Genomic DNA, 27,919 nt, shown 5'->3' on the forward strand with positions numbered 1-27,919 from the left:
AAACCCGGCATTTTTCTTTAGTCAAAACCCGATAGCTAGGAAACACGTAACATGATGGGTATTCCCGAAACACGATGGGTAATTACCCAATAAATACCTGACGGGTTTAGGACGAGCGTTAATAATCGGGTATGTGTTTAGAAATACTTAAACCCGACTCATTATCATCACTACCGTTCAGGTACCTTACTAGGCCGGGTATTCTAAATCTCAGTAACAACCCTTTCTTGATAGAAACCACTTATTTTTTTAGAAAATTACATTTAACATTATTGATTTTCTCTGGACAATGTGTTCATGGTCAGACAAGTTATCAATTCGGCTTTATAAAAATTCAATATATATATATATATATATATATATATATATATATATATATATATATATATATATATTATTTACTAACAAGGTACATCAATAGTTATTTATTACAGACAATGTTAACATAACGTAAGACCATCCGTAGTGGATGACATTATGTGACGTTTTGGAGCCATAATGTCTGGGAACACCGCCCCTAGGTATTATGGATGTCATTATGGTGGTAAGCGTTATATACATAATGCTAGTGTGACACAAGTTTTGAGGGTTTTGTGAGTGAGAGGTAGAGAGAGGGGGAGGAGAGAGAGGGAGGTGTTTTGGGTATTTTTCTCACTATTTTTGCAAAATGCCCAAAAGCTGACTAGGTGCCACATGGCGTAAAATGCCCGAGTGTGCTTAGTTATGACTACACATGGTATAAAACAAGTGCCGAATATTATGGAGATATTGACGTTAACTAAAAAAATCATATTTTTAAAACCCGATTTAACCGGCCATTCAATTCTACTGACCAGTGTGTTCCAATAAAGGTGATTCCAATAGATTCAATCGGACCGTTTATGTACTCGGTTTCTCCGTCCAATCTAGTTTTGATAATAGGGCTTAGAACTTAAAGTTATTGATGGTAGAGCAATGGTGTAAATGTAAGAAGGTCTCTTATAATCTTCTTATAATCTAGTTATTAAAAGTTGTAACTTTTACTGACGAATTAATCAGAAAAATAAAAATATAGGTTTATACTAATCAAAAGCTATATTTAAAACTTGTTATTGATATATTTTCCAAACTTGTAATATTAATTTGGAGTGTGCTAATAGGCGACTTGGTGTAGTTTGTTTGTTAATTTTTTTTTTCCAACATACATAGTTTTTGGTATTGTACTTTGTTGCTATCTTCTTCTAGCTTGATTCAGATTATCATTTATCAATTTCGACGCGTTAAAAAAGAGAGAAAAAAAGAGACTAATCCTGGATCATGTTTGAGCGCGGAAACTGACCCATTAAATTATACTTTATATATTTATATAGGATAAAACAGACTATAATGTCAACTTTTATGCTGGCAGGAACATGCAATGCAACATATATGTTATGGGGACCGCTTTAATTTTGTATCAGCCGCCATCAACACAAACAATATATTATAATTTAAACCACAATAATTAGACCACAATAATTAGATGTTACAAGATTATGATCATCAATAAAAACTTTGCCATCCATCCGACCGCACGTTATTTAAATTTATTTCATTTAACTTATAGTGTCAAAATATACTTATTTAAGCAAATTTAAATCATATCTATGCTACATCGAACGTGTTCTAGTACAAATCTAAATCATTGACATAAACATCATTTTTAAAGTTGTCATAGGATAGCTCATCATTATTAATTATATCATCATACGATTGTTCCAAATTAGCAAGCATGTTCTCCCACACGAACATGGATGATGTGTCATGACTACCACAGGCAAGATAATTACCACTTTGAGCATTTGAATCATTTTCTTGGTTTATTAATTAAGGGTGTGGTTTGGACATTTGTGATAGTCGAGAAGTTGCTTGGTGAATGCTTGATTCTTGAGTCTTCAAAATTGATTAGAAAAAAGCTATGAGCATCTGGGTTTTGTTTTAAGATGTATTTTGGTTTGTTACAATGAAAGTTTGGTCATTCAATACAGTAAGAGCTCTGACTAAGCAGATTTTTCATTCAACTCGAAATAGTTTAGAGGGATAAATTAGTTATTTTGCATAGTAATTCAAACAACCAAACAATATTACTGGTTGAGTACTTACTGACTCAGAGTCTCTTAATCATTCAGACATCTTACTGTTTCAGAATTTAGCGGTTCAGCACTTACCAAACAACCCCTTAGTTAACAACATAACAGGTGAAGTCGTGAAGGCAATCGAAAAGGTAGAACAACGGTTTACTTTTGATTACAGAAACAACCCAGCTCAAGTCTCAACCGATAAACAAACACAAACTAAACGAATAACTCTCGTTTAGTAATAAGAAAATATAACTCAAAAAACTTATTACAATCTCTCAAACCCTGACTTGGTTTCACTCCTGATAAACCCTAACTCGGTTGCATCTAGATGAACATTAACTCTGTTACGTCTCGTGTGTGTCGCTAGATGAACCTAACTTGGTTGCATCTCACGCGTGTTCTATAATGTCTAACAATAACTCGATTTATATAAACTAGCCTAACTTGCTAGTCAAGACATTACCAATTATAATTACATTACAATTAGGCAACATAACCAACTATGATCGAGTTACCAATATTGGTTCCTCAAATTCATCAACTTGTGATTTGAATTCTGAAATTACGTCTAACACTAGCAACTTCATTATTTTATGTATTTAGATTATTTTCTTTTGGTGTATTTAACGTATTTTGGACAACCTATTCATTTTATATTTTATGATTTTTTATAAATGCTTAATAAACCCGAACCATGGCCTCACACCATAACCATACCATTAGTGACGTTTCAGATTGGTTTGATTTAGTTTCCTACGATTTGGTTTCAGTTTTCGATGTCCAAATACCGTAAGTAACGGTTTGACCTAAAAGCCTTTAAAACCGGACCATCACGATGACCATGAACACCCCTCATACTTGTCAATCCTCTGAGTGGTTTCAAATACAATATGACGTATTAAAACTGAAACTACTTGTATAGCTGTTTATCACATAAAATATATATTTCTTAATTTTTCTTTGTTAATAAAATACGAAGCATGTAATATACAAAATAAAGAATGACGTTAAAATTTGCTATTATCAAGACCAATAATTCAATCCGACTTGTTCAATCGCAGGCGGTTAATATACCGTTTATAAATAATCTTTTTTTTAAACATTAAATTCCTACTCATACTCTGCACCAATATTACATGTTTTGCTTGTATTTGAACCTCAAACCTCCTCTTTGAATGACATATCTGATTTTGAAAACAGGTTAGTAGTTCTAACTTTTATGACAGCTAGGTGAATCTATACAAATACTTTGCAATTAAGTGGCTAAATAATGTTTTTTTATTGAACAAAATTTAACAAATGTAGCTGTCAAAAGAATGTGTGGTACGATTATTATAAGTCATAATTATAAAGCAGAATTTAAAAATGTAGTATTCATTATTAGTATGGCAATAACATATTAATAAAGTTACTAATTTATTGATTATTAGTAAGGCCATTTTGAGCGGTAGAGCTTGACCCTTTAGACCCTTTAGACTATACTTTAGTTATATAAGTTTGAGTTCAGTTTGTGAGTTGTATTTTCAAGCACAGGCTTGATTCGTTTATTTATTATTAATTTATATGTATTTTATTATTATTTTTATATGTATTGAGAAAACTTTAAATGAGTCTAAGTTCGGCTCGAGCCCGTTTAGTATTCTAAACAAGCCAAAGCTCAACTCGAGTTCGGCTATGAAGTCTAGAAGAGGTATATAGAAGACCCGTTAAGACTTTACGAGCCTAAAGGAGCAACTTTCTTGTAGTTTGTAATTGGCCGGATGTAACTATTCAGACTTTTTTCGAGAATAAAGCATTCTCTTACTAGATCTTGTCTTGTTCCTCAATCTTTGAAGAGTGCGGCGTTGTATTGTTGTAAGGCTCGATCTCCATGGCATAAATCTTGGGCATCGATTCACTTGTAATAGAATAGTATCCTAGGGAAAGAAGAAAATGACATATTAACATTTCGAAAGGCTTTCAGAAGAAGAGCAACATCGAAGATGCCGAGAATGGTCATGTCTATGGGGATTACCATTCTTAGTAAGAATTTGTTGCTAATTAATGCTTGTGACGGAGGAAATGTTTGGAACGGGGGGAACTTATAGTAATACAACGCTCAGTCCTCGAAGTTTGAGTAACAGGACGAGATCTATTAAAAGAATGACTTATTCTCCAAAAAAAATATATGAATAGTTACATCCAATTATAAACTACACAAAAGTAGTGGAAAAGCTTGGATGAAAACGTCGGTGGAGCCGGACTCAAATTGTATGGAAATTTTCATAAACGGGGAGGGAGAGGGCTCAAATTTTCAGTCAAAAACGGGTTAATTTACAATATTACGCAAAAAAAAAAAAAAAAAAAAAAAAAAAGTGGGACGGGAAACCCTGGCCCTCACTATGCTAGTATGCTTCGTCCATGCACAAAAGTTGCCTTTTCTACGAGCCTAAACGAGCTTGCCTTACCAGACTTAGGCTCAATAACTAAACGAGATTTATTTGAGAATCGGAACTGGCTCGAGCTTGAAAAATCTCGGCTCATGTTAAGATTTCGCCAATCCGAGCTCAAGTGGCTTGCGAATAGCTTGGCTCATTTGCACCCAACCCGCTCTTAGCTACTTGCGTCATTCTTGGTTATTTATTTATTTCTTTTTTTTGTATCCGATAATTTTTTCTAATCATTTCAATATTTTCAAACATTTATTAAAATGTAAATTACATATACTAAATTTAACATAACAATAGAAGTCTTTTAAAAGAAATTATAAATTAAATAGAATCTAATTAACCTAAAATAAAAATTATATTAAATAAAATAAAAACTACATAAATAAAATTACATAAATTATTAAATCACAACTGAATTAAAAGTAATAATCCGAATGAATCGTAATCTGACCAAGTGTCTACCAGAGGGTTTTCTGGTTAGTCTACGCAAGTGTTTTTTAGTTTGTCTACCGGAGATGTATTGTAAATATAAGTTTTTCTAATTATACGATTTTCATGTTTTAAATTATCATTAACAATATTTACTTACTAAAAAAAATATGTTTGAGTTGTGTTGCGTTGCGTTGCGTTGCGTTGGGTTGGGTTGGGTTGGGTTGGGTTGGGTTGGGTTGGAATATGAATGATCGTGAAAATTTAGGTTAGGTTGGGCTGAGGTGTGTAGGTGAAAAACAAAAGAGATCTTAAAAGATTAGGTTGAATTGGGTTATGTTTGATTGTGAACACAAACGTTCTCGCTGATATAAATTTTAGTTATGTTAATAAAACTAGGGGGTACAAACGAGTCCAACTGTACGAGATCGGCTCGTAAAAATACTCGATCAAACCGATCATAAACGAGCTCAAATTTCACTAATCCTAGATCATGTTTGAGCGACAGAGCCTGTCATTAGATTATACTTTAGATTATAGTATAGAAAAGACTATAATGTCTTTCTACCAACTTTCATGTTAACAAGAATATACAACTTGTTATGTGACCTCTTAACCTCTTTTACTTTATAGCAGCCACCATTTTTTATTTCAACACAATCAGTATGTTAGTTTTTTATTTTATGTTTAATTAATACATCAATAGTGTTGGTATTCCTGAATTGACCGATCTAGAACAAACTTTATTAACATGTGATGTTTTGCCATGTCGTACTGTAACAATTTTTTTTTTATATTCCTTTATTTACTTTCCTAACATTAACTTATTTTATTATTTTCATGAACAAGAATATAATAACGATTAATAGTATGTAAAGATAAAATGCAGCGTTCAGGGCCATCCCTAATTTTTTTTTTTAATTTCGTAGCTCGGGACGATAATAAAAGAGGTCTCAAAAATCCGTTTTAAATAATTTAACACTTTTACCAATTGGTTGTATTCCAAAGCCCAATATAAACCCAAATAAAAAAAGAATATTAATAAAAAGGTTGTTATTAAAATAACTGATATAAAAACACAAAGAATTTTCTTTTCTATAAAAATAAAAACACATTCTCTGAATTTCATAGCATATCTAATTTCATATATAAAGTTTAAATATTATGTAGAAAGACTATTTTTTTTAGAGAATCAAAACCAAATTCTCTAACCTTCATAACATATCTCGGGACATTTGGAGGTGGGCATATGAAATCGAAACACATCGAAATGGTACCAGCCGTACTTAATAATAGAAGGATTTGGCAGAAATATGTAAAATTGTCCCTCCTAAAAAGATTATCTATTAATCGAACCGACTTGAAAATCGAATCGAAATTGAACCGATTTAAAACCGGTTATGTAGAAACCAGTTTGGAACCAATTGCAACCATATATTTGAAGCTGGTTTGTTATTTTCTCCCCCAAAACCAGTTCCAAACTGGTTAACTGGGCAAAAACTAGTCAAAACCATTGAAACCGATCGTGACTTGGTCAAGAAACCGGTTTCAACCCGAACCAAAACCAATACCAATCGTAAACCGATTTTGACTCTTGCTGGCTCAACCAAACCAGTTTCAACCCAAACTGATTTTGAGATTTAAACCGGGTTGTGCACCTCTATGAATCTTGGTTGATGACTCTTTTTTGAAATGCTGTTGAGTGTTGACAACATGTTTGGGTTGGACTGAAAATTAAGGCCCAGATGAAATCTTAATTGACAGTTTTGGACCAAAAATTAGGTCCAATTGCAATCGGCAGCTTAACATAGAGGTGACAAAAAGCCCAAACCTGCAACTGGATCCGATAAAAGTACCAGGAACCAGTTTTTTTTATACCCGGGTTTTTAATACCCGAACCCGTACCCGACCCTATCCGTAGGGTACGGATAGGGTATGCATTTCAGTACCAAAACCCCTACCCGGAACCGGGCCCGATTTGTACCCGGTAATACCCGAAAACCTGAACGGTTCCATAAGCGAACCGGGTTTTACAAATACCCGGAGCCGGGTTTTTATACCCTATCAATACCCAATATTACCCAAAAATACCTCGAAAAATAATCCAAAAGGTGCAACCCCATAAAAAATCCAATATATATCCGAAAAATACTCGAAAAAAAGCTAAAAAAACCCAAAAATAGAGTTTTTTTCAATACCCAAAAATAGGGTATTCAGATACCCAGCTTAAGAATACCCGGTTCTATACCCGATCCGAACCCGATTCATAGGGTATGGTTTTTTGAGACAATACCCGAACCCGACCCGGGTATTGCTAATACCTAATTTTCGAATACCCAGTCATACCTGAACCTGGTTCCATACCCGAACCCGTGTATTTGAAAAACTCGATTTGTGCACCTCTAGCTTAATATAAAGCCGAAAACGGGTTGCTTTTGTTGGGGGATTTCAAATACTTACTTCTATACCTGATCCGAACCAAGTGCATTGGGTGTGGTTTTTGTTGGGGGATTTTGAAATAGCAACTTTGAATATTAGAGAGTCGTATAATAACTTTTAAATTAAGAGTTATTTTGGTGGTTTTTCAAAATACTTTAATCGAATAAAACTCTGACTTGAGACAATAAATTAGTATGAAATTCGTGAGAAAGAAGAACCAGAGAGAGAAAATGTCGACCAAAACAATATGAATGATGTTTTATCTATATGGTAGTTATCATTACAGATAACTGTTATAATGATAAAGCTCAAAATTACTTATGATTATTTATGACATAATCATAAAATTCATTTTTCTTTTTCTAAGGAGTTTTTAATGAAGCAGTACTAACAAAAATAAAATTTTTTTCAAGGTGACATTGCGTAGCTAGAGCTCTGCCCTTGTATCCAATTAGGGGTTGTCGCTCCTAAGACCCCGCTATTCAGATTCAGTTCCCCTTATAATATAATTTGAATTTTGTAACTTACTGATTTGTAACGTCCATATTAATTACTAGCCTTTATTTTGCTTGATCTTGGCCTATTGTTATGCCTTGATCTTAGTCTTTTTTTTCTAGTATATATATGTAACCACATATAATATATAATATTTAAGTTGGTTTGAAAACGTATGTTACCAGTTTTAATATAAAACCTTCAACGCTCATCTTTTGTCATTGTCGTCTTCAAGCAAAATGAAAAACAAAAAATGTCGATCTTCTCAAAAGAAGGTGCTTTTTCTTCATTTTGTCGCTTAAAACTTTGTTATTTCAAGTTTGCGTTTTAATTTGAAGTTAAATGTCGCTTATAATTAATTTAACCTAAAATCAAGTTATTTAAATTTAACCACTGCATGCATATCATTGTGTTGTCATTGTCTATTCTTAATGTATATTATTATTTTTATTCTAGGGTTTCACTTATTGTTTCATTTGATTTGTGTATGTATGTATTGTAATCACTAATCACCATTGTTTACCTATGGATCATTATTCACTGATCGAAATCTGTAAGGCACATGAATAGTTGAATACTAGCTGAATTATTAAGTATTTCACACTGAATTTTGCATATTATTGTTCTAGATAGGGGTGTGCACCGTTCGGTTCGGTTATTAGCCTCAACCAAGCTAACCAATCGGTTTTCGGTTAGACAGTTCAGTTTATTAAGTTAAATTTTTCGGTTTCGTTCAGTTAATAACCAAAATTAAATTTCGGCTAAATGTTTTACATAGAAATACATGAAATGGATGCAAGAATACATGAAATGGAGATATAAAACATGATATACAAGCAATGGAGGTATACAAGCTAGAAATATATGAAAATATGTTTTGGTTTCTGTTACTTTTGGTTAAAAGAGTCTACAAAAAATAACCGATTACCACTTTTCGATTATTTTGGTTTTCGGTTAATTTCCAGTTCGATTATCATGTACGCGAGTGTTCTACTGTGTATGACTTGCATCTGTGAAGGGGGATCATGGACCGTTAAATTCGAATGATCACATCAGCAGAATGCCAGATGATGTCCGTTTAATGATCCTATCTCGTTTGATTGTAAAAGACGCGGTGGTCACAGGCAGTCTCTCCACAAGATGGGAGCACTTGTGGCGTAATTTGAGCCAACTGAACTTTGATGGTACCGAAACTTTAGATAAGATGGGCGATGATGAGACGCTCTGTGATTTAGAGCGGCGTAAGTTCATCAAGCAGGTGAATCATGTCATCAACAGCCACAACAACCCAACGGTTAAAGAGTTTCTTATTACCTTTGACTTGGATGATACTTATACTGAAGATATTAATAAATGGATTCAGTTTGCTCTGATAAAGAAAGTCGAGAAGCTTGAGCTGCGTTTAAGAGACCGCGATGAAGTTAGAAACTACGATTTATTTCTTTCACCATATAGTGTGAAGATGTTGTATCTAAAAGAAGTTTTCTTGAACGGTGTCAACTGAACCGAACCAGTCCTAGACATAATGTTAGCATATTCTCCACATCTTGTAAAGCTTACCGTGTATGCCTCGCAATTGTACCCACATATTCGTATTGGTGGACGGGACATTAGCTTGAAACATTTTAAGCTAGTGGATAGCTCTGGGTTCGAATCCATCTCTTTATATGGTTTCGACCTTGTAACATTCACATATTGTGGTCCAGAAATAGAATTCCATCTCGCTGACCTTCCGAAGCTTAGAGAAGTTGATTTGGATGAAGTTAGTTTAGGATTAGAGAATAACGTGTTCGGTCAGCTCTCATCCTGTGCTGCCTACCTTGAGGTTCTTATCTTGGACATGTGGAGTCCAAAGGTTAGTAATTCTTCTTTAACATGTTTATAATCTTTATTAATCTGCTTCATGCAAAGTTACTAAACACGAGAAAACATTCATTGACAACCAACACACATTTATACCACCTGCACCTCAGTGGCGGACCCATAAATTTTTTCTATGGGGGGCGAAATTTTTTTTGAAGCCGATTGTTATGTTTAATGGTAAGCAAATCTCAGGGCGGGGCGGGTCAAGTAAAATAATAAAACTAAGTTAAATCTCAAATGTATAATTATATTATAACATTCGTGATTAGATATCAATGAAAGAAATTCACATTACTCTATACAAACTTTTATATTTTAAAAGCTGTTAGTTACACTATAACAAATACAACTAATATATATAAACTATTAGTTAACAAATACACACCAACACACATAGGTCAAATATTTATTCATTTAAATGGTTAACTGATGGAGACTTAAGTTCAATTCTCACTTAAAACATTTTGAGGGGACATGGGTGACTCAATTAAGTAAGACTGGGATCTTTGTGATCTTTAGTTCGATCATGCATGAGGACATCCGGGTTTTACCACCAGTGAGTTTTCGGGTGAGTGGCTATTCTTCGGGACTGGAGATAACTTGGAGGCACTTAAGGGCTTCGTACGGCTGGGTTGGGTCGGCGTTTAGCCATTGGCTCATCATGTACGGAGTACCTAGGCATTCTATGTTTGTTGGTCGTTAAAAAAAAGATTAACTAATTATTAAGCTTAGTTTATAAAATGATTAAAATGTTTATAATAATCAATTAAAATGGTCAGATGAACCATTAAAGATCGATTTGTTTTTTGAAAGATACTTCTTCATACGAAAATGTATAAAAAGTTTATATTATATTAACTATAAAATTATCGTTGAATTATATTATCATACGATAAATTAATAAAAATCAAAAGTGAGAATAATAAGTTTCAAATTTTATAATATGTAGATTTCTTTTTTGAAAGGCCCACAACAATTAAAGTTTTTTTTTTCTTTTATAATCTGTACTTATGTGAGAGAGGAAAGATGCATTATTAAATGGAAAGAACCTAAAAGTCAAGTAATATTTGTCAACTCCATCTTTCTCTCTCTTTAATTTCATCCTCTTTATTCATCTTCTTCTTCGTTTCTGTGTTATGCCTCATGCCATTGCCACTTTGTAGACATTAGCCAGTCAGAAAAACTCCAAAATTTATAATTTTTTCTTCTCTTTCACCGGGATCCTCCAGTAGTTCCGCTAATGGGGGGCGGTCTCAAAATTTTATGAGGGGCGGTTGAAATAAATCGCATATATACTTAAAGAAGATAAAATTTTGAGGTGGGCGGCCGCCCCCCTTCATTACACAGTAGGTCCGCCCCTGCTGCACCTACTTAGTTGAGTCCAACAAGTTATGCATAATAATGAATGTAGCTATTTAAAGACTTAGTTTTGCTATCCAAAACGGGCTAGTGGCGCGGCTTGTTGCTTGTTTGCCTTCTATTTTGATGTAAAACATTAATATAAACAATTTTGAATGTTGAAGTTCTACAATTATGTATTTGTATTTGTACGTATTTGTATTATTGTGGGTATAAACTAAAAGATCATGTGTTTTTATGTTTCTTTTCAGAAAGGTTTGGATGTTAATGCCATTATAAAATTTCCAAATGTGAAGAGATTAAAGCTGCTAATGGGAGCGGAAGAAGATGAAAGTCTACTAGAGTTCACTTCAGTAGCTCGGGCCTGTCCAAGATTGGAGACTTTTTCAATATCTGTAAGTGTTTGTTCTATAAATGTTTTAATAGTATATTTTTTTAATAACCAGGGTCGGAAATTTTTCGGGTTCAAGGGTTAAATTGCTAACCCGAACACGACTCATATTTTTTAATTATATAAAACAGTTCACCCTTCGAGACTTTTGAAAAAGTGATTGCCACTTTATTTTCGTTTTGCAGCTACATTGGTTTACGCCAATGAAAAAAAGATGGAAAGTAAGACGAGTTGTAGCTCCTGAAGGTCATAAACACCTGCAGCTGCTTGAAATAATTGGATATTATGGTCGAATCAGTGACTTTGAGCTTGCTGTGTATGTCATAGACAATGCTGTTGGACTCAAAAAAATCGTGATAGATCCTTGCTGCCATGCTGAAGGGGAAGATTTTCCTGAACAGGACTTTTCGGAGAGAGTGCAAGCTGCTCGATCTTCTGCCGAGAGTCAGCTCACACCAATATCGCCTCCAGGCGTGAATTTGGATATACTCTAATACACCATTATGGGAGCGCGGTACAACATCGTTTCTGCTTTGATTGCTTTGGCTTCATCTTAAAAACTTTCTACTTTTTGTTAACTGTTATGTCATCTCTTTGTTTTTAATTAGTTTTATTGAATGATCAGTTGTTTGTTTGCTATATTAGAATATCAATTAAGTAATTTACTGCATATATTTGTTTTGAAACTTAATTAGCATGCCTCTGACCCAAAATATGTAAAAGAAAAAACCTACAACAGTCAAATATGATTTTCACTCGTGTGATGTAGTCCTGCCAAAGAAGACGGCGCCTTTATGTTCTCTTCGGTTGTTGGGTACTGCAAACGCGAGTTGTTTTTCGCACTTCGACTGACCCATCATCGTTTTTCAGCTGAGTAATCCTCTCGAATCAACTAGCCACTTCTCCTTTTGTGATTTTAGATGTATGTAGATTTAATCAAATTTATTTAATCATAATATATTAACTTTATTAACTTATGTTATATATGAGTATTATACAACTCTAGGAGTTGTTCTCATATATTAGTCTAACGATTCATAGTATGTGAACATAAAATAGGTGGTATATAAAAAACTAGCATGACATGCGTTGTTCAGGACCGACTCTAAGAATCCCTTAAAATTTAGAGCTCGAGACGAACATAAAAAAGAGCCTGTGAAATCCGTTTTTAGTTATGTGATAAATAATTTTACAATTTTACCAATTCTGTTGTAGTTTTAAAGCCTGATACAAACCAAAAGAAATGATAATAATAATAATAATAATAATAATAATATATAAACGAAACCATAAAAATCTTACTGTGTCGCGATGTGGCCGCTCCCCCTTTTTTTGGAGTAACCAGATTTGCTTGATTTTTAAATGGTGACTTCTCATGCATATGACCCGAATTCACGGGTATGAGTCTTATCAAACTCAGATATTCCTTAAACGAGTTATAACATCTCTTTAAATTAAAACTTATTCTCACCAAATTATTGATATGAAAATCCTATATAATAAGATATAATATCATATGATTTTTTTTAAAAAAATATTATTAATGATTAAGAAGCAATTTTATAGTAAATAAAATAAGAGGGTCTTGGATCTCACTAAATCAGATAACTTTTAAACTGAGTTATAATATCTTAGTTTTTTGTGAAACTCTTTTATCATCAAACTAAGTATTGTATAAATTTCCTTACAATAAATAAAATTAAACTCCAATATAGTATATAAATATTAAAAAAACAAATAATGTAAAACAAACCCGTAATACGATGGATAAAAACTGGTAATATAAGGCAAGCGTAGTGGGCGACGGATTGGGGCGAGAGAGGGGCGACAACACCGTCCCCGTGGGCGATTTGGGCGGTGGCGAGAACTTCTTATCGCCTGAGATGTATATGTGATGTGTGTGTATTGTATGTATGTATATATATATTTATATTATTATTATTATATATGTTTGTGTGTGGTATATATATATCTATATATATACTAGCTGGGTGTCCGCACGATGCAGCGGGGTATGTACGCAAACATGACATCGAACGCATAACCGTGTTACCGTTTCAGCAAGTGCGTGACTTCACAACAGTATACACGTAACCCGGCGATAATATGCTCGTAATGCGGCAATGAAAGCTCAACTGGTGTAAGGTGTCAGTAAGCACGTCAAACGACTGTACGCGCGCAATCATGTATTTAACACTACATTGAATGAGTCTTGACCAACCACCCGTTCCGCATGATAATGTTATAACCCGAAATCCGTACTGATTTAACCCCTTTTGACCCAAACTCGTCCCGAGCCAAACCAAATTAACCTTTTGTGTATCGACCCATTCGAACCTTAACCTTTTAGACCCATGACCCGAATGGCGAACCCGCCCGACCCGTTTTGCCGGTTCTTAATGGTAATCACGTAACACATTAAGTTTTTAAAATGAAAAAAATATAGCAATACGATACTCAAAATAAAAACAATAAAATACTCGTTTTTATGGTATAATGTTTTTTAAATAATATTAACGTGTGAAAAAATTATAAACGTTTAAACGTCATGGGGGTAGTTGGTAATTATTCTAAAATTAACAAAATGTATTTAAAGTTAAATGACCAAATTTGTAATTATTATTGAATAATTTAAAAATAACCGTACGTTATTTTTGCTAAAAGACAAAATTGTCCCTAAAATGTCTTAATCATATGCATTGTGATTTGTACTTAAAGCAACAAATTTGGTACCTCTTAAAATTTAAGAGGTCCCTCACTCATGCTTTATATATATATAGTGTGTGTATATATATATATTAGCATATCATTACACCCCAAAAATAAATTCTTATCATTTGCTGAATGGGCACCATGTGTCGTAATTTGCAGCTCATTCACAAAATAACCTAATAGTAATATTTGATCTGTAGTTACGAGTGTGAATGTAACCATTGCCTTAAATGTAAATAATAAAGAGTTTAATTAAGGAAACAATAGGTTTTGAATATTAATTGACGGTTTTGGAACGAAATCAATCAAGGCCTAATTGCAATCGTCAGATTCCATTAGAAAACGTTCACCGTTTTACAAGCACTCACAATGAACGACAGAAGGCTTCAATCTTCTCGAAAGAAGGTGATATTATTATTATTATTACTATTCATTTTCTCCAGTTTTTTTTTTTAACTAACGATTAGTTGGTTTTTTTCTCCAGTTAATTTTCGGTCATTTTCTCAAGTGAATTTTGCAATGATTGTGTGTTGTGATCGTTTATTACTAAAAAAAATGTATATTATCGTTCTTAGGGTTTTAGTGATGTTAAAATTGCACAGTCCGTCCGTTAGGTTATCGCTTCATTTGTGTATGCAATCGTATATTATTATTCACTGATTGATTGAGATTAATCCGTAAGGCGCACACGATAGCTGAATAACTATCAAGTGATGTAAATTAACTCTAAAATATTGCATATTATATATTCTTCGTAGGGTTTCAGTTATGTGAATGTTGCTCGATTCGTACATTAGGTTTACTACTCATTTGTGTATGCGAGTGTATATTGTGATCATTAACCAGCAGTATCGTTTTCCTGCAGATTCACTGATTGAAATCTGTAAGGCACGTGTATACACTGTTCATATGACCAGAGCTTAATTAATAAACGAACATGAACGAGGCCTTGCTCATGTTCGTTTGTTAGGAAAATAATCTGTTCACCAACACTTACCGAACGAGATTTTATGTCCGCGTTCGTTCATTAAGGAAATGAATGTGTTCACGAACACAAATAAAATCGGCAGAGCCTAGAGATTGAGGCCGATTTATTCATCAATGTGAATAATAAAAGCCTGCAAACGAATCAAATAAACACGAACACTTAATTGAACAAATATTTGTTTTCATGTTCGTTTATTTAAAAAATGAACATTTGTGTTCGTTTGTTTAAAATTTAAACGAACATAATCGAACAAAGATAAACGGACATAAATGGATATATATGAACAAATGTTAATGAACACAAATTAACAAATATAAGATGTTTAAGTAGATGATTCATTCAGATAATAATTCATTATTTTCTGTTAACACATAAACGAACATAAATAAACAGACATAAGAGAACATTCATGAACGAACGGAACATGTGCTCATGTTCGTTCGATTAATTAAACGAACACAAAATTTTTGTTCATGTTCGTTTATTTAATATATAAACTAACATAACCGAACAGTTCACTAAACGTTTTGTTCGTTTACAGACCTATTAATTATCAAGTGATTTAAACACTGGAGTTGAACAATCCGTACATTAGGTTTACTGTGTGACTTTTGTATGCAAGTATCCTTAACTGTTAATTGATGACTTGCATTTGTGAAGGGGGATTGTGGACCACAAAATATGGTTGATCACATCAGCAAAATGCCAGATGATGTTCTTGTTATGATCCTATCTCGTTTGATTGTAGAAGATGCTGTGGTCACAGGCAGTCTCTCCACCAGATGGAAGCACTTGTGGCGTAAGATGAGCCAACTGAACTTTGATGGTACTGAAACTTTAGATAAGATGGCCGATGATGAGATTCTCTGTGATTTAGAGCGGCGTAAGTTCATCAAGCAGGTGAATCATGTCATCAACAGCCACAACAACCCAACGGTTAAAGAGTTTCTTATTACCTTTGACTTGGATGATACTTATTCTGAAGATATTGATAAATGGATTCAGTTTGCTATAGAAAAGAAAGTTGAGAAGCTTGAACTGCGTTTAATGGACCAAGACCGCGATGAAGATGAAAACTATGATTTCCGGTTTCCATCATCAAGTGCAATGGTTGTGAAGATGTTGTCTCTAAATGAAGTATTCTTGAACGGTGTCAACTTGAACGAACCAACCCTAAACATAATGTTAAAAAATTCTCCGCATCTTGTAAAGCTTAAAATAATATCTAGCTACCAAACACAAAAAATCGTATTTACATTTACATATCTGAACCTAAAATCAAACGCGGTTTACCAATATATGTATGATGATAATTCAAGGTAGATTCTTGTCAACTATGGGATATGTAATGTCTGCGACACAGATAATCAAATTAATATATATTTGACATCTAAAATACTAATTTTGTCATAAGCCTACTGAATGGGTCAGTTTACTTCGGTTTAATGGTTTGTTCAATAAAATTCACTCCTACAGCAGGTCTGTATAATATAAAGTGACTACAATGTTATTTTCGTTTTGCAGCTACATTGGTATACGCCAATGAAAGTGAAAAGGAAAGTAAAACGTGTTGTAGCTCCTGAAGGTCATAAACACCTGCAGCTGCTTGAAATAATTGGATATTGTGGTCGAATCAGTGACCTTGAGCTTGCTGTGTATGTCATAGACAATGCTGTTGGACTCAAAAAAATCGTGATAGATCCTTGCTGCCATGCTTCTGGCGAAGATTTTCCTATACAGGACTTTTCGAAGAGAGAGAAAGCTGCTCGATCTGCTGCCAGGCGTCAGCTCACACTAAAATTGCCTTCTGGTGTGAATTTGGCTACACTTTAATGCGCCATTTAAGTACCTAACAAGTTATGGGAGCGTGGTACATCGTTTCTGCTTTGGCTTCATCTTAAAAACGATCTACTTTTTGTTTGTTTGCTAAATTACAATGTGGTATGACTCTTTTTTGTAACATCTATTATTAGCTTTTTATATGCAACTTGCAAGCAATGATCACCAAGCAAGCAATTAGTGGAAAGCAAAGTGGTATGACGTCAAGGAATACACGTATGGTGGATTCGTTAACATCCACTTAAACCACTATACATTCGGCGGTAGATCTCTTATCCGTTCTCATATCTGCAACTTTTATATAACTTATATAGGTTTAGGACTTAAAAGTAACTAATGATAGGTGGTGTAAATGTAAAAAAGATCTCTTATAATCCAGTTACAATTATCTCGTACAATATGTTATGTATATATTTTATTAACACAATCAATAGTGTTGCTATTCCTGAATTGACCCGGCTAGAACAAACTTTATTAACATGTGATACATTGCCATGTTGTACACTTGTACTATAACAATTATTTTCCTTACATTAACCTATTTTATTTTTTTTATGAAAAAGATATAATAACGATTCATGGTATGTGAACATTAAATAGGTGGTATATAAAAAACTAGCATGACATGTATTGTTCAGGGCCGTCTCTGAGAATCTCTTAAAATTTTGGAGTTCGAGATGAACATAAAAAAGAGCTATGAAATCCGTTTTTAGTTATGTGATAAATAATTTTACAATTTTACCAATTCGGTTGTAGTTTCAAAGCCTAATACGAACCAAAACAAATAATAATAATAATAATAATAATAATAATAATAATAATAATAAACACAAAAGAAAGTTTTTTATAACATATCTAATTTCATGTTTAACGTTTAAATATTATGTAAAAAGACTACCTTTTTTTAAAGAGAATCAAAACCGAATTATCTATATGTCATAACATATCTTGGGTCAGAGATGGACAAATAAACCGGTTAATCAAACCGACCTGAAAATCGAACCGATTGAAACTGTAGGCTCAAAACCGATTTGTAATTTTCTCCACCAAAAGCGGTTCGAAACCAGTTCAACCAAACCTAAACCGGTCAAAACCCGAACTAAATAAATAAAAACCGGTCAAATCCGGATTTGACTTTTTTTACCAAACCAAACCGGTTTGTGCACCTATATCTTGGGTTGACTCTTTTTGGAAATGCTGTTGACAACATGTTTATAAATAAGCCGTAATATATGTTGTGTTGGACCAAAAATCAAGGCCCAATTGCAATCTTAATTGACCGTTTTGGACCGAAATTGAAGGCCCAATGGCAATCAGCAGCTTAATTAATATAAAGCCGAAAACACGTTGCTGTGTCCAAGTGTCCAACTCATTCGTTATTTTCGTCTTCACAAAATGAAAAACAAAAGGCTTCGATCTTCAGCTTCTCAAAACAAAAAGAAGGTGATTAATTTATTTATTATTTATTTGCAGTTGAATTTTGTAGTTTCATGTTATGCATTTTGATTTTGACGTTAAATATTTGTCGATTAAAATTCAACCTAAAATTAAGTGTTTAAGTTTAACCACTGAATTTTGCTAGGACTGTGTTGCGATCGTTTATTCCTAATGTTAATGTATATCATCGATCTAGGGTTTCGGTAATATCAAAATTGCACTGTCCGTAAATTATGTTTACTGCTTCAGTTGTGCATGTATTTAATATTGTTTACCTAAATCGACATGATAGCTGAATAATTATCAAGTGATGTAAATTTAACAATGAATTTTGCATATTATTTATTCTTCTTAGGGTTTTAGTTATGTGAACGTTGCTCGATTCGTACAATATGTTATTTACTGCTAGCTTCATTTGTGTACGTATTGTAATCGCAAATCACCGTTATTTACCTAATGATATATTATTCACTGATTGATTGAAATCTGTAAGGCACGCGAATACACTGTTCATATGACCATATCGATTAATTATCAAGACTGAATTTGCATATTATTGTTCTTAGGGTTTTAGTTATGTGAATGTTGCTGGATTCGTACATTAGGTTTTTACTGCTTCATTTGTGTATATTGTAATCGCAAATCACCCTTATTTACCTACGGATTATTATTCACTGATTGATTAAAATCTGTAAGGCGCACGAGTACACTGATCATGTGACAATACCGGAATTATCAAGTGATTTCAACATTGAATTTTGCATATTATCAACCCGTACATTAGGTTTATTAATTTACTGTTTCATTCGTGTATGCGAGTATTAATTAATTATTATTAACTGTGAATTGATGACTTGTATTTCTACGTGAAGGGGGGTCGTGGATGGCCAAATTTGAATGATGAAATCAGCAAAATGCCAGACGACGATCTTCTTACGATCCTATCTCGTTTGATTTTAAAAGATGCCGTGGTCACGGGCAGTCTCTCCACAAGATGGAGGCACTTGTGGCATAACTTGACTCGACTGGAGTTCAATGGTACTGAAGCTATAAACAAGATGGGCAAAGATGAGACGCTTTGTGGTTTAGAGCGTGGTAAGTTCATCAACCAGGTGAATAATGTCATCGGCAGTCACAGCTCCTCAACGGTTAAAGAGTTTCTTATTACGTTCGACGTGGATGGTAGTTATTCCGAACATATTGATAAGTGGATTCAGTTTATTCTAGAAAAAAAAGTTGAGAAGCTTAAACTGGATTTTATTGCCAAAACACGTGATCTAGCCAAAAACTATAATCTACGGTTACTACCATCCTTAAATGCTATGGCTGTGAATACGATGTCTTTTAAAGAAATCTTCTTGAACGGTATCAACGTGGACGAATCAACCCTGGACGTATTGTTAAAGAATTCTCCACATCTTGTAAAGCTTGGAGTGATTACCTCGCATTTGTTCACTCATATTCGTGTTGGTGGACAGGGCATTAACTTGAAGTACTTTATGCTAGTGGATTGCACTGGGTTCGAATCCATCTCTTTATATGGTTTCGACCTTGTGGCATTTATATATAGTGGTCCAGTCGACATAGAATTCCGTCTCACTGACCTTCCGAAGCTTAGAGAACTTAATATGAGTGACGTTAGTGTAGGATTAGAGTATAATGTGTTCAGTCAGCTCTCATCTTGTGCTGCCTACATTCAGATTCTTACCTTGGACATCACTATAGAGGTTAGCAATTCTTCTCTAATATGTTTATAATCTTTAATAAACTGTTTAACAAACGTGTTTATACCAGTTGCATTTGATACTTTTGGTTTACTAGCGCATGAGGCTATGAACCTACTAAAAGATTGTGTGTTTTCATTTATTTCCCAGGAAGGTTTAGATGTTAATGCCATTATTAAATTTCCAAATGTGAGGAAATTAACGCTGCTAATGCCCGCGAAAGGAGATGATAGTTTACTAGAGTTCACTTCAATAGCTCGGGCCTGTCCAAGATTGGAGATTTTTTCTATATCTGTAAGTATTGTGATATATATATAGGGTAAGGATCCTAAGAGAACCCTTTGCAAATTGAGAAACTTTGAGAACCATTTTGGACCACTAAAAACACATTTAAAAAAAATATTTAAAAAAATCATAAAACAAAAAATAATAAAAATTTTAAAAAGGTAAAAAAACCAAAATTCTTATATTTCATTCCGGTTTCAATAAAAAAAATACAAAAAAAACAAAAAAAAAACGTCGTATTATACACATATGTATAATTTTATATAATCTTTAGTTACGTAATATACACATATGTACAGTATCATTTTATCTTAAATTATACACATGTGTACAAAAAAAACATGTAAATATACATATGTGTATATAATTTAGCTAAACCGAGTTTTTTTTTTATGAAACCGGGATGATAAAATAAGAATTTTGGTTTTTATACTTTTTTGATTTTTGTGTTTTTTTTATTTTATGATTTTTTTTACTTTTGGGTTTTTTGTGGTCCAAAATAGTTCTCAATTTCAAAAAGGTTCTCTCATGATCCTGATCATATATATATATGTCTTAATACGTTTAAATTAAAGGCAAATAACCAAAGTTGGAAACTTTTTCGGGTTCAAAGGTTAAATTTCTTAACCCGAACACAATTAATATATTTAATCACATAAAAAGTTCAACCCTTTGAGATTTTTGATATCGTATAACACGAACAAGTCCCGTATAACCTTTGTATTTAAATGAGTTAAACCGGATGGTGGGTTGTAAACTAATTAGTCAAATTGTAAACTGGAATAATGACTTTAAGAACTCCCTGCGCAAGCGAATTCAAGCTATATCTTTTTTTAGTTCCCTTCGAATGCAAGGGAACTTAATGAACTCGCTTTCCACCTAAGCAATTCCTTGAAATGTGTGTCAGACACGTCTCGAGTAGTTGAATTCACTTGTGAATGGAGTGAATTGACTAGATGTCCGATTGTTTTAAATAACCGCCTAGATGTGCATAGGCTTGACCCAAACCATTACACATAATTTCTCAAAAAGTGATTGTAAAACTTAAAATATCATATATATATATACTCTTAGAAACTGGTTAAAACATCATATTTGTCCATATTATTAAAACCAATTTAAGAAATGGTTGTTATACCTTTATTAAGAATTCCATATATACCCTTTAAACATTGGTAATATTATATATACTCGACCAAAAAGATTCTATTCCGGTATTCCTTCGTAGAAATGTACCAATGTTTTCTAGCATATAAAAACACCTACAAAACCAATTTATTGACTGCATCTTCTGCAATCTGCAACAATGTTTCCAGAAAATAAATACAAATCTAAAACCACATTCAAAATTATGTTTTTCAAGCAAAGAAATTAGCTTACTATATGAAACTAATAACTCAATCCCCTTAATCAAAGTTCCTCCTTGCGAACGAACATAATATAGATAATGTCCGAACCATATTAAAACCTACTGAACGAGTCAATTTACTTCGCTTTAATGATTCGTTCAATAAAACTCACTCTTACAGTGTGCCAGTAATAATATAAAGTGATTACCACGTTATCTTCGTTTTGCAGCTACATTGGTTTACGCCAATGAAAAAAAGAAGAAAAGCAAGACTAGTCGTCGCTCCGGAAGGTCATAAACACCTGAAGCTTCTTAAAATAATTGGATATTATGGTCGAGTCAGTGACCTTGAACTTGCTGTGCATGTCATAGAGAGTGCTGCTGCGCTAAAGGAAATCGTGATAGATCCTTACTGTCTAGCTTTTGGGAAAGATTTTCCTAAACAGGACTTTCCAAAGAGAGAGCAAGCTGCTCGATCTGCTGCCAGGCGCCAACTCACACCAATATTGCCTCCAGGTGTGAATTTGGCTATACTCTAATGCGCGATTCAAGTATCTAATAAGAGCAAGTGCATCTTCTACTACATGTTGTATAAGTCGTTACTGCTTGATTGCTCGTCCTATTAAACATTTCTGCTCTTTTTTAAGATTGTTGTAATTGTCTTCAGTTTTCTTAAATGATCAGCTGTTTGCTTGCTGAATTACAATATCGATTCAGTAATTTATCGCATACTTGTTTTGAAATTTAATTAGAACGTCTTGGCCAAGAATATTACAAAAATCCTGCAGATGTATCTAATTAGCCATCAAATCTGATTTCCACTGTCTGCCAAAGAAAATGCCTTTGTGCTCTCTTTGGTTGTCGGGTGATGCAAATGCGGGTTGCTCATTCCACTTCGGCTGATCATTCACAACGTTCCGCATATCTTCATATAATAAAGATCCATCATTTTTTCAGATAGGTACTCACGAATCAGCTAAGTTGAGTCTGTAAGTTGTGAGGTTCAATAAGACAAGTTGGCATGACTCTTCATTGTAACATCTAGCCTATGTGTAGTGGAGGGCTACAAAATAGGGGAGATTTTCGACACGTGGCGCCACATCAGTAGAGAGGCGATTTTCATTTAGGAGTGTACTGGTGTTGTAGCGCTTTGAAGTCATGTCGAAAGGGGGGTGGGGGCAACTAGCAATTCTTTACAAAAATTACTTCAGCATAGGACACATAACGGTCCAATAACGGTCGGTTTGACTTAAATTAGTTTGACTAGACAATTAAACTATAACACGGTCGGTTCAATGGCGGGTCAATCGTAAAAATATTGATATAACTCGCGCAAATGCCTATTTATACCATAATTCAATAGTTAGGCAGATAACTATATAAACTCATAGGCAAATGGCATATATATATTTGTATTATTATTTTCTTTGTAGGCATAAACTAATTTTACTTTTATGATTTTCTCTATAGTTTCCTTTCCTCATGGTTCATGCACAATCAAAATTAGGACCCACCTTTTATCTCATAAGTACATAAACATGATAAGATATATAAAGTGTAATTATTTGTACCACACCATACATGCATTATGATGATCATGTCACAACGTTCCAATACACTTTGTCATCTACCCAACCCATGTTTAAACTATACTAAATGAATTTGTTATTTAAACAAACTCAAATTATGTATTCTCACTTTTAACAAAGATTAAAATCATCCATAGAAATACCATCTTTGAAGATATCATCATAGGATGGCTCCAAATTACCAATCATGTCCTTCCATGAATAATTGGATGATGTGTCATGATTATTTGAATAATCTTCTTGCTCTAGTGAGGGGGTGATACAGACGTTTGTGATAGTCGAGAGGCTACTTGGTGAACAACTAGTTTTCGAGCCTTCAAAATTAAGTAGAAAAAAACTAAGATCTTCTGAGTGCGAGAACATCTGTGTTTTCTTTTTCATATTTTGGCATGTGTGTGACCCAAGATATGTGATATGAAACATTTCTGGCTCGTCTTCTAGTTTTTGGACTTGTTTTAATGCCTTGCATCCCTCATCTTTATATGTACATCTATAATAACATCTGCAAACAAAAATTTTTTGTTAATATATAAAATAACTAAAACTTTGTTATGAACTTTAACGAAAACAAGTCCGCATAATTTAGATGAAGTTTTTGTTTTAAGTAGTCTTGTATTTTCTAACTCAACTGTCACAAGCCGAAACTTCAATGTAAGAGTTCGTCCAAAAATTATATAATTTTTGGTTTTATGGCACACTCGTCTCGTCACAACATAGCCACTTATATTATAAGTTCGAGAAAAGATGAAACCAGTGGCCTAAACTTTAAATAGAAGAGTTTGGTTTTAAAGGTGAATATAATTAAATAAAATATTACAATAAATATGAACAAGTGGCACCTTGGGAATTTAGCATCAAGAATCTCTTTCTGTCCATATTTCCTCCAAGCACACCCATCTTCAATAGTATCCACAATTTTAATCCTTGAATCTTCTGTCTTCCTGCAAAATAATAACCAAGCCTTAAGAAGTTGTACATAGTGCAACTTTACATGTACGTTAGTGTAAACACAAGTACATAACAAATTAACAAGGATGGTGCATGCCAGGCTTTGTGAACTTTTTATAAAAAGAAATGAAATATTCACATGCTTGAGTGGTTGCAAGGAAAGAGATGAATATGTTTCGGTTTCTAGACTATATGTCATTTCAAATGGCAGGTCCTAAAAACATTACAAACCTATGTCACTGTTTGTCTATGAGTAAAAAAAACTCATTTGTGTTTCATTTCTTATGACGGATCATAAAGAGTGTAAAGTCAGGAAAGATGCTCGTTGGGTATGTATAATTATTATTCCTATATTAGAAATGATGGAACATGTGTGAATTGTCCAATTAAGCACACAATCTCTAAAACAATTGACAATAATGCTAGGATCTGCCTATAAACTTAGAATAACTAACGAATTAATTCCTAGTTCTTACCGTCTCTTGTAACATCCTCTCCGGTCCTTCACCGCCGGTTTCTTCTCACTTTCACCTAAATCCAAAGTCCGCTCACCCGAACAAGCCGATCCCAAATACGCCGTCTTCGGAGCCACGCATAATTCACCGGAACTCAAGGTGGAAAGACTATTGGAGAAAGATCCAATTATTGTCATCAAGAGATCTTCAGCTGACACTGGCCCACCATCAACAACTCTCTGATGAACTAGTAGATTCTGAAGCTGTTTAGTACAATCTCTTCCTTTAATCAGCTCACTTATCAATCTTTTCTTGTTGGGTGTTAAAGTTTCCTCCATATTATTATTATTATTAGTTTGTGATCTCACACATTCACATGTAAACAAATGCAAGTGAACTCAAGTTATTGGTCACATATTTTTTAATATATGTGTACATATATAAACACATGTGTGTGAGAGGTGTGGGTGATTGAGGAAGGTAACTAGAAATAGCCTAAGACTTTCTTAGAAATTTCAATAATTTGAATGTACATAACTGGAAGAATGACATAAGCATGGGTGACGTCACCTTCTATCTTTTATCATTGAATCTTGGCCTTTAACTTGATACATCATACATTTATGTAAGGCGATAAGGGTGGTGTTATAGGGCCGTCTTGAGTTTTTACCGGAAGTAAAATCAAGCTAGGACGACCTTTATTTGAATAAGGCTTTCAATTTAGACGAAAGTTAGACCAAAATAAAAGATAAAAATTAGCTAAAAGTTAAAAAAAACATAATAAATGATGAAAATGACGCCTAAGTTATTTGAAAAGAGAAACGTATACGTGATTAGTGGTTTTGCTTTGTAACAATAAATTTCAGAAATGCCTTGAATCCTCGTTTCGTTTTAGGCCTCCAAAAGGTTGAGCCGACCATGCTCATTAGGCGCTAGTTGAGTAGTGGGTTTGGGACTAAAGATTGAACAGATTGGAATTTATATATAATTTTTCAATATACATATATACCAAAATTATTAATTTTGACCGCATAGCGATTAATTGACAACTAGTCTGTAGGGTACCAACCAACTAATGTTTTAAAGAGAACACTTTTGTTTAAATTTATATAAAACTTAAAATTTTATTTTACAAATAGTATTGATACATATAATTAGTTTGTAATCTTGTATAGTGTGAATAGATTTTGTAACACTGGACTTGGGGGGCTTGTAGGGGTATGGTACTAAACCCGGCTTACGACCTTAATTTATTATGTTTGGCTTATTTTATTATATGGACTAATACAATATTATTGGGCTGAGGGGGTTTTGTGGAGGTAACCCTAACTGGGCTAGGCCCATTAGGGTACCATGATGGTGGCCATGAGGCTCCCTATATAAGGAGGTCTCCACCTCCTTATGAAGGGTTGTTGTTGTTCTCAATAAGGGCCACCACCATAACCATTTTTGTGTCTGTAAACAAAAGATCCTCGAGATTTCTTAGCAGTCACCTCCACACCCCCAAAAGCCATTGCAGATCTGAGCAGAGAAGACGATCCGAGATTTGGTTAGATCTCAAGCTACCGGAGAAGAATATCGAGTCGTGGTTCGTTCATCTCCAAGACCGGGGAACATCGTCATGGATCAGGTCATATTCATTTCATGTTTCTTCATTGGCGCCATCCGTGGGACGGCAACGAACCACGTCTTGATTTTCGTTTCGGTTCTCAGATCTATCCGTGGGGCCACATCGAAAACGAGCCGCATCTTCGACTCTCCTTTTTTGACTTCTAGATCTGCTTTTTGGAAGAACGAGAGGGTGAAATAAATCTGAAAACCTTTTCAGATCTGATAATTTTTCAGAAAAAGTTCCAGATTCGGACAATAACGCTCCGGATCTGTGACGGTTTTAATTAGATCTGACCGTGACGACCAGATCTACTTTATTTCGGTGGCCAAAAATTCTCACGGTGCAAGATTTGCATTTTTTCCGGCAATACAGCCAAGATCCGGCGCAGAAATCTTCATATACGAGTTCATAATGCAAAAAATAAGCTTTTAGATCTGTTACCTTACAAAAAAAAAAAAAAGAGGATGGTGCTGGCCAGCTTCAATTGTCTTGTCATCCAGGGATGTCCTGTACAAATCTCATCAAAACAGTGCTGGCCAGATAGACTCCGCCTCCTTCTATTCAGCTCCGTCGGGGCTGTCTCCGCCATCAAGGCGCCATACATGTGCGCCGCCGCGGATCTGCACCGCGCGGCCATCCATGAGCCCTGGCGTGAATCAACACCGCGCGTCATTGCGGACCATATAAGCGCTCTGGCTTTCCAACACCACCACTGTGACGTCCATTCCGCGCCCATAAGCAACAGTGCGCCATCATGCATGCGCACAGTCGAACAGCCGGATACAATATATGAGCGCCACCGCAGATCGTCGCCGCGTCACCATGCATGCGCGTCACCACGGAAGAACAACGCAACACGCATGTCTGCTACCGCGGCACAACACTCCGCCACCATGCATGCGCCACCGCGGCACAATACATCGCCACCACGCGTGCGCCACCGCGGTTCGGTACATCACTACTACGCATGCGCCACCGCGGTTCAATACATCGCCGCTATGCATGCGCACATCCGCGGATCAACATTCCACCACCTATGGAAGATCCGCGCACATGGAACGCAGCACAACTTAGAAAATGTCTCATGTAAAAGTTCTCAAGTTCGTAATCAAGGCTTTTTAAGCCATTATGAATAATGATACGCTCTATTTTTTCTTAACATGCGTTCTATTACCTTTTGCATACATGTTTCACACTTCCCTTTATTAATTTTGAGCAATATGACAACATTGTATTGACATCAAACTAAAAATAAAACGAAGTAAAACATACATGCGCGAGCTTCAAGCTCAGACGCGTTAACGAGTTTTTAACTCTAAAACGTTAGGGCCTTAGCCCAATAATATGAGCCTCAGCTCAAATTACTCATAGCATCCATCCTACGTATTGAATGCGCGCTCAACTCCCGCCATGCATGCGCGCTCAACTCCCCGCCATAGCGGGTTGCATGCGCGCTCCCGGCGATTACTCTCCGCCAC

At 34.5% G+C, this 27,919-nt stretch overlaps 3 protein-coding genes and 1 pseudogene across 3 annotated transcripts; 3 read left to right on the plus strand and 1 right to left on the minus strand.

The window, feature by feature from the left end:
* The first annotated feature begins 8,894 nt into the window (after positions 1 to 8,894).
* On the plus strand, positions 8,895 to 11,998 carry LOC143625338 (F-box/FBD/LRR-repeat protein At4g26340-like; annotated as a pseudogene).
* A 2,443-nt stretch (positions 11,999 to 14,441) lies between these two features.
* On the plus strand, positions 14,442 to 17,037 carry LOC143625351 (F-box/FBD/LRR-repeat protein At4g00160-like). The gene is made up of 3 exons (XM_077095704.1): positions 14,442 to 14,621; positions 15,865 to 16,452; positions 16,729 to 17,037. The coding sequence occupies exons 1-3, from the start codon at positions 14,586 to 14,588 to the stop codon at positions 17,035 to 17,037; spliced, it is 933 nt and encodes a 310-aa protein (XP_076951819.1). The 5' UTR covers positions 14,442 to 14,585.
* Positions 17,038 to 19,325: 2,288 nt separating this feature from the next.
* Positions 19,326 to 22,733, plus strand: LOC143625358 (F-box/FBD/LRR-repeat protein At4g26340-like; the record flags this gene model as incomplete). The annotated part of the gene is made up of 3 exons (XM_077095706.1): positions 19,326 to 20,207; positions 20,355 to 20,498; positions 22,068 to 22,733. Coding segments are annotated over 3 exons (1,335 nt in total), but the record flags the coding sequence as incomplete, so codon positions are not given.
* A 707-nt stretch (positions 22,734 to 23,440) lies between these two features.
* Positions 23,441 to 25,344, minus strand: LOC143627786 (putative WRKY transcription factor 70). Its single transcript, XM_077097531.1, has 3 exons — positions 24,851 to 25,344; positions 24,266 to 24,367; positions 23,441 to 23,928 (listed from the first exon to the last, which is right to left on the minus strand). Exons 1-3 carry the CDS (start codon positions 25,165 to 25,167, stop codon positions 23,538 to 23,540), a joined length of 810 nt encoding a protein of 269 aa, XP_076953646.1. The 5' UTR covers positions 25,168 to 25,344; the 3' UTR covers positions 23,441 to 23,537.
* Between the last annotated feature and the right edge of the window lie 2,575 nt (positions 25,345 to 27,919).

This window comes from Bidens hawaiensis, unplaced genomic scaffold (assembly GCF_021521415.1).
Source record: "Bidens hawaiensis isolate Kalapana, Puna unplaced genomic scaffold, B.hawaiensis_p1.1 tig00000458_1, whole genome shotgun sequence".
Taxonomy (NCBI): domain Eukaryota; kingdom Viridiplantae; phylum Streptophyta; class Magnoliopsida; order Asterales; family Asteraceae; genus Bidens; species Bidens hawaiensis.